The following is an 8,257-nucleotide window of genomic DNA, read 5'->3' as shown; positions in this document are numbered from 1 at the left end:
GGATCTTACTAATGTGTTTAAATATCAGGTGGAGCAGGGAAAAGACCCAGACTCTTCTGAAATGGAAATTTGTGATGGAATTGAAATTCCATTTAAATTTAAGAAAAAACTTTTTTTACTGTGTAGTCAAACACTGGACCAGACTGCACAAAGAGGCTGTGGAGTCTATTCTTGCAGATGCTCAAAAGCCACAGAAAGTGGCCTTGCTCTGGTTGACCTTCCTTTGAGGTCTCTTCCAATCTCAGCTAAGGTTTGCTTCTATATAAAATATCCCCAAGGGAATGTTAAACCTTAAAGAGCAAGGGAGAATTCTGGTGTCATTGTTGATGAGGTAGTTGAAATCCAGAAGTGTTCAACTTGGAAGGTGAATGTAGCTGCAGTGTATTAGAAGCACAACTCTTTCTTTACCTCTTGCTTCTCAAGTAAAACACTAAAACAAGAAAAGAATGAGAAGAAAGTAAAAATTGATATGAATATATTCAGTGAATATATTTCATTGGTAGTTATGACCAAGGGCCCAGTGCCTCAACTGCTTATATTGTTTAAAGGATTTGGTTGCTTGCATATTTATTTTCTCTCCTTTGGAGACTAGCAGAAAGTAAAGTCTTTGCCATGTAGAAATTTTGGAAAATGAATGTTGCTGAAAGTAAGAGCTGACCTACATTGGTTCATACTGTGGTATCAGTAGATGGAGTGTGCAGTAAACAGAATACCTCACTCTGTCTAAGAATATAATTTACCCATGGGAAATTACTAATTAGAGAAACATCAAAGTCTGATCTCAAAGAGAAAATGTCATTGTTTATTTTGGGACGTGAAGGGATTGCCATTTCAAATGCCTTAATATAGATGTCATGAAAGTTAAGGCTGTGGTTACTTTTAAGATCTGTTGTCTAGGTTGCATGCTGAGCATGAGCTATGGAAATCAACCCTTTCATCCACCTACAGAACAGGCACTTCTGTATCCTCTGTTACCGAACTAATACTGGCAGCAGCTGATAGTCCAGATATGTCTACTGATACACTGGCATGAATGAGGAGGGGAGAGATGGTTTTTGGTTAATGGACACATTTGAAGGGGCTGTGAGGGCTGTAGGTTTCAGCGTTTGCATCGTGTGCCTCATGCTGGTGTGACCACTGCCGCCGGCGTGCCATGTCCTGGGTGTATTGGTTCTCCCAAAGAAGCTGCTGCTGCTGCTCTCTCAGTTGAACTTTGGTTTCTTTAAGGATTTCGGAGTATTGGATGAGTCTGAGCAATTCCTGGCGCAGATGCCAATTCTCTGCTTTTACTTGTGTGATGTGCTGAATTAGAGATTGTATCGCTGCTTCTTCTGCTCTCTTGGTGAGAACCTGGATCTTCTGATGAAAGTCTGTCTCACAGTCAGCCTTGGCCTGCAGAAATCTGCTCTTGATTTTGTGCATTTCATCTGAGTGCTGTATCTTTGTGGCCAACAGTTCCTTCTCTAGCTCTTTAATCTTTTTCGTCTGTTCCAGATGAAGAGATGAGTATTTGAAAGGCTGCAGGTCTTCAACCTCCTCATTCACAAGAGAGTACTTTGTCTCCATATCCATCAGAACGCTCCTTACCTCCTCCTCTTTTTCTGTATACTGTGAGATTAGCTTCTCTTTTTGCATCCAGACTTCAGACAGATCAGTGTGATTCTGGTCATTTAATGTTATTATTAGATTCTGGCACTTCTGGCTGTGTTTTCTTATGTAAGAGAGGTACGCATTGCTCTCCTCCTGATTCCGTTTGGCTTCCTTTTCTAGGAATTTATTTTCCTGCAGGAAATGTACCACTCTTCCCATGTATGTGTTCATATGCTCAGTGAGAATCTTGTATTCCTTCTGCAAGTACAATTTCCTCTCTTTGTCATGTGTTTCCATGTCACTTATTCCTTTGGATGTATCTCCATCCTTGGTTCTTACTCCTTGCTCATTTTTGCCAGCACTCATGGTGTCTTGTTTTGTCTGCTTTGTCTTGGATGCCATATTTCACACTGAGGATATCAAACTCTGGCAAACTGCAAAAGAATGAAAACCCACAAATTCTAAGCGAGCATTTATGCCACATGTATGACCGTTGCTTTTCTCCCCAGCCATGCCCTCCTATGTTTGTATGCTTCAGATGGTTATTCGGGCAGCTAAAATGTTTGACCTAAAACTTTTCATGTCTGGCCTATGTCTTGAGTTGAAGCACACATGCACATATATATATTTGCATTTTTACGTTCCTAGTTAACTGAGAAGAAATACACATATTTTTTAAGCTTTCTTTTTTGTCATATAATGTGTTATTTCTGTAGTTTGGAATACAAAGTCAAATTCCACTAGTGAATTATTGCAGCTGTACATTTTGTAGGCAGTAGATCTTGTCCATAAAACTTCAGCAGCAAGTAAGTACTGAAATGCTAATAGAGGCATGCCTGAAACTTGCAAATTCATAACAAATTCTAAAATAGAACTGCTAAGTCATGGTGCTGGACTGCAAGTTGCCTGTAGAGAATGTTATGGACAGTAGTACAGATTAAGCCCCATTCCTCCATCAAAGTTAGATTCCTTATTTGTATTTGAAGCTGCATCCTTTTCCTGGATTTAGAAAGTTAAGTCAGTATTGTCTTATGAAGTGAGAGCAGAAAAGGAAATGGTGCAACCAGTTACAACCTAGGGCTTCATTGATCAGTCAAGGAGAGAGACCACATTCTTATCCTTCCACTGCCGAAGGTAACAAACCGGTACCTTCTTGGACATCATCTTAACCATGTCATTTGCAAGATGACACAGATAACTAAATATTTATGAATGCAGAGAGAGTGAAAGAATGACCATGATGGGGGTAATGGCTAAAGAAACATCCTCCCAGATCTGGCCATGGAATGTGTGCCATAGATCTTGATGGAGTGTTGAATGTGCCGTGCAGATGTGATCTCTCCAGTTGCGTAGGACTGCGTTCTTCCCTCAGAGATGGCGGGTAGGCGATAGGTACAGAACATTAGGGGGGGGCTGAACATCAGTTTAGCATCTGTTGAGACTATACTGGATTATTCATTTGGAGATTATTTATCTGGGCTGCTTTTTTTCTGAGTTCTGTTTTGGTTTTGTTACAGGTGAGTAACCTGAAATTTGCCTTGGTGTTTTGGCCAAATTAAGACAAAATGTTTTACTCTATTAGGAGAAAGATGTTGTGGCATGAGGATAGAACCTCTGTGCTTGTTTGTAGATGTACACCCGAGTTTCATGGCAAGAGAACAACATCCCACATAAGACCCTAGAGTGAAGAAACACGTGTAGTGCAAATAATGGTAAGGCTTACCAAATTGCTAGTAAAATTTGCCACAGTAAGATGCACCTTTAGAGCACAGAATTGTTTTCCAGAAGGGTCAGACATTACTGGATAAGAAATGATGAAGTACAGCAACAAGGTAGAAGCTGTGCATGTCTGAAATCCATGTTTTTTCCTTATGGTTCAGAATATGGTTTTTGTTGGTCATCTTGTCTGTGTGGCACAGGTTCACACGGGTAAGTATAGCTAAACTCCTGAATTGGAGAAGTAAGTTAGAAGACATGTTTTGTAACTTTTGTGAGATACCAAGTGAACGTGATGGAATAATGGTCAATGCACTTCTAAAAATCCTTCTTCTGTATATAACATGTTATTAAAATATAACATCATAGGAAAGGGATGTCTAGAAATGAGACATAATTTCTGAGGTTTGAATGAGGCAGGAATTGTTGAAATAACAGTAAGTGGTAATATAATTATTTGAATATATATTCAGACAGTGTGAGCACTATGCCTACAATCCTACATTAAGAATTTGCTGATTTTTTTAAGCATTCATTTCAGGAGGGAATTCATGGTTTTTTAACATGCATTTTGTGTTTTAAAACTGCTGAGATGCCTGCAGTTTAAGAGGCACAGTTAACTCCACAGCAGATACTAAAGGAAGGAAAATGCATCAGTATTAGTGATTCTTGCAGATGTGATGGAAAAATAAACGAGTGAATAGCACTTTGTGTGCTGAATTTCCAAACTACTTATATAAAAGAGGAACAATGTAATCAAGGATTTAGAAGGGGAGAGAAGCCTGGTAAGTCTAATGGTATTAATGAACATTTGTAACGAGAAGTTACAGTATCCTAATACAACTGGTGGCCCTTCTTAAAGAAAATATGCAAAATCCAAGTAAATAGGTGAGCAAAATAGAATAAATATACTAAAATTGCCTGTCATAGTAATAACAGAACAGGTTCCAAGCTGGGAATGTGGCCACTGCATCAGTAGAGTTGGGTATAGGGAGATGTAAGAGTCTGTACAGAAATCAGTGCAGTTGTGTTTTGGGAAGCAGACCTGAAGAGCTAGAAGGGTGTCACACTGCACAAGGAGTGGAACTGAGTTAGCACTAATTGTGTGGTTTGGGGGGAAAGGCAACTGCAGAGCTCTATGAATGTTAAGAGAAATGACTAAATCTGGAAGGAAAAAACAGGCCTTGCTAAGGCTGGTATTATACAAAATGTGGGTTTTTTTTAAAAAGCACTGACCTTTCCTGCTCCTGTAGTCTTCATAGATTTTCCAGATAGCCCTTCTGGCTTGCTGTTCCTGGTTTACTGGACAGCATTTGTTGATAGCAGACTCCAATCTCTGCAGAACGATGGTGTTTATGAGCTGTTTGTCTCCATGGTGATGAAACACAAGCTCTGCAGCCGGGTGGTTCCCAGCTTGGTCGGGAGGTCTGCCTAGGACATGCTGCGTTACCTATCGGTGTCAGTTAAGCAGAAACACAAAGGCAGTTTGATTTACAAGAATATGATTTGCAGTGGCCTCTGTAGCAACAGGGAGACAGCCTCAGCTGGCTGTTAGGGTGTGCTGAGGGAGCAGCTGTGACTGAAGACATGGTCCTCCTTGGGAGCCAGGTGCCAGTATCTGCTCAAGCACTTCTGGTCCATATATTGGTGTGATCCAATGGGTCTGAGGGGGTGAGGCTTCTCCCAGGATCTCTTTGATCCTTTGGAGGTCCCTGGGGTGTTCCCAGAGAGCTCCAGCGCTGTTCACACAGCTGTGGGGGATGTCCTTTGCGTTGTCACCAATGCTTGGGGCTGGCAGTGGGATTTCCTGTTACCCTGGGGGCAGCCAAGGCCCCTTCACAGCTTTGTGAGGTTCCTAGGCTGCTCCAGAGTTTACTGGCATCAGCTTGAGGTATCCCCAGGAGTTTCCACAGGGACACGGGGAACCTGCAGGCAACTTCCTTCAGTCACATTGATCCCACAGTTTGTCTTACAGCTGTTTTGGTGTGCACCAAGGCCCTTCATTTCTATTTATTTTTTTAAACATACATTCCTAGCTATTAAATACTAAGTTTGGAAAGAGGGGGGCCCACTGCAACATGCAGAGCTTGCTCATTTTCCACCTGTGAATCCAAGTCACAGGGCTGATGTTGCTGTGGAGAGAGTTGTGAATGGCTAAGGAGGGCTCTGTGTCTCGGGTACAACAAAATTCTCTGCACTCCGTGTGTGTGTGTTCCACCTTTGAAATAAAAGCGAGCTGGCACAGCCGTTCAGCGCCAGCATTGTACCTGCTGTGGGGCTCTGCCACAGGTCACGCTCGTCTCTGCCGCGTGGCTGCAGCCCCGGCGGCGTCCGGCGTTCGGTGGGCGCGCGGTTGGCAGAACCCGCGCCCGGAGCGGCTGTGTCAGCCGCAGGCTCCGCTGCCAGAGCAGGGAGTGACAGCCGAGGCACAGCCACGCGTCTGAAGGCTTCGTGTTCTGGTGCATCTGCTGCATGGGGGTTTCTTCCCCCAGGAATTTGGGGTTCACAGAAAAACTGGGTGGCAGAGCTGGAGGAGAGCAGATGATGGCTAAAGGCCGCGTCAGTTGGAGGGGTCGCTCTCCGTGGAGCTGCAGACTTTGGAGCTGAAATGCAAAATTGTCAAGTGTCTGAGCTGGACCATAGCACTTGGCCAGTTTCTGGTCACATTGAGGCACTCCGGTTGTTTTTCCTGGGGATTCCAAAGTCCTTGGTTTCTATTTTAAATGTTGCTGCTTATTTACTTTAAAATATTTAGAATAAAACCTTAAATAGAGTAGTAACTAGAAGGTAACTGGAACAGTGTTTGGGGGTAAAAAATGCCTATGATCTATTCTAGCCATTATTTAAAACTTTACAGACAGTAATTACTCCCAATTTATATAGTAAAATTACAAATAACAAAATATAAATAATAGAGCACTAATTGGGAGTAATACCTGAAGAGAAACACATCTAGCTAATATTATTACTTAAGGAACTAGGCAGTAATTTTTCCCAATCGGTATCGTAATGAAAAAAATTAGTGCTGAAGATAAAAAACTATCTGGGAGTCATTAATAGCTAAATTTAAACAGCCATTATTAAATAAATTGCAGACATTAATGACGCCAAGTTAGAAACAAAATAAGAGTTTTAGATTTTATATTTGAAAACTAATTGGTAGCGTTTAATGCTTAAATCACAACCTAGCCATAAGTAAGTTCAGAGGTAATAATGACTCTTGCTTAGAACCAAAACAGTAATAGAAGCTTTAGATTTTTAAATAAAGAGAAATAAAAATGAATCATTAAATAATTATTACTCTAAAATGTATGTATTAAAAAAAGAAAACCCACAGGTGGAGATGATTCCCAGCCAGAACTCACCTAACATTAGAAGGTTTAGATTTAAAATAAAACTAACAGTGAATCGTGACTACCTAAATTTAAATGTCGCCCCGGTAGGGCAGGGGCAGGAAGTCACACAGAGTAATTACTCCCAAGTAGAGCTAAAATAAAAATAGTGCAGCTTAAATTTCATTAATAAAAAGTTAAATTGAGTTTAAAAAACATATAGAACACTAATTGGGCATCATTAATGATTGTGATTTATTTAATAATATCAGTGTAAAATGTATGCATTGACAGTGCCCAAGCAGTATTATCATATTAAAAATTTCCAGTTATGAAGTAGAAATAGAATAATAGTTTGGAATAGTTTATTATAATAATATTTTTTATTTAATTTTATTAAAGACTTTATTAAATGTTTTACTATAATAATATATTGTAATTAAAGCACTCCTAATTACATTTCTAATTCATGATCTGAAATCATGATTTAGAATAGTAATTAAACTTTCCTTTTCTGTCAGTTCCTTCTTTTTTGTGCTTTGTCTCCTCTTCAGTTTTTCCTGCAGCAGTATAAATGGAACGCTCTTGGGTGCTTGCCATTCATTCACTGTGGTTTATAATGGTAATCTCTCTGACTAGGCTGTTTAAATAATATCTAGTTAACCAATGAGATAAAATACAAGGAATTAATGAATTGCAGCCAGCTAGTCTTCCACTAAATACTGCAGTGCTAATACTTGTTATTTTTAGAACTTTATTTTTTACTAGACAGTCATGCATTCCAGCACTGGTTATTGCTGTTGTAACTCAGGTCGATCAGAATAATCATGAGACTAAATTATTGTAACCTCTGATTAGCAATATTGGTTAAATAGCAATTATTGTTTAAATAGTCAAGGAACGCAGTTATGCAAATTAGCGCCTTTCTCCCCCCGTCACCCCCCCTCAGTCACCCCCCCTCAGTCACCCCCCCTCAGTCACCCCCCCCAGTCACCCCCCCCCTCAGTCACCCCCCCCCTCAGTCACCCCCCCCCTCAGTCACCCCCCCCCCGTCACCCCCCCCGTCACCCCCCCCGTCACCCCCCCCGTCACCCCCCCCAGTCACCCCCCCCCCAGTCACCCCCCCCCACGCACCCCCCCCAGTCACCCCCCCCCAGTCACCCCCCCCCAGTCACCCCCCCAGTCACCCCCCTCAGTCACCCCCCCCCAGTCGCCCCCCCCTCAGTCGCCCCCCCCCAGTCACCCCCCCCAGTCACCCCCCCCAGTCACCCCCCCTCAGTCACCCCCCCCCTCAGTCACCCCCCCCCTCAGTCACCCCCCCCCTCAGTCGCCCCCCCCCAGTCACCCCCCCCTCAGTCACCCCCCCCTCAGTCACCCCCCCCTCAGTCGCCCCCCCCCTCAGTCGCCCCCCCCCTCAGTCGCCCCCCCCCTCAGTCGCCCCCCCCAGTCACCCCCCCTCAGTCACCCCCCCCCTCAGTCACCCCCCCCCTCAGTCACCCCCCCCTCAGTCACCCCCCCCCAGTCACCCCCCCCCTCAGTCACCCCCCCTCAGTCACCCCCCCTCAGTCACCCCCCCGTCACCCCCCCCGTCACCCCCCCTCAGTCACCCACCCCTCAGT

The 8,257-nt window shown here is 43.2% G+C and overlaps 1 protein-coding gene across 1 annotated transcript; it reads right to left on the bottom strand.

Annotated features, from left to right (window-relative positions):
- Positions 1-1,059: 1,059 nt before the first annotated feature.
- CCDC166 (coiled-coil domain containing 166) lies at positions 1,060-1,992 on the bottom strand. The gene has a single exon (XM_074901117.1). It carries the CDS (start codon positions 1,990-1,992, stop codon positions 1,060-1,062), a length of 933 nt encoding a protein of 310 aa, XP_074757218.1.
- Positions 1,993-8,257: the final 6,265 nt, after the last annotated feature.

Source organism: Athene noctua, chromosome 2 (assembly GCF_965140245.1).
Source record: "Athene noctua chromosome 2, bAthNoc1.hap1.1, whole genome shotgun sequence".
Lineage (NCBI taxonomy): Eukaryota > Metazoa > Chordata > Aves > Strigiformes > Strigidae > Athene > Athene noctua.
This window is presented reverse-complemented; position numbering and strand designations above follow the sequence as displayed.

Bases quoted from the DNA above. Each gene is read 5' to 3' on its own strand.
- CCDC166 (XM_074901117.1), bottom strand. From the start codon at position 1,992: ATGGCATCCAAGACAAAGCAGACAAAACAAGACACCATGAGTGCTGGC.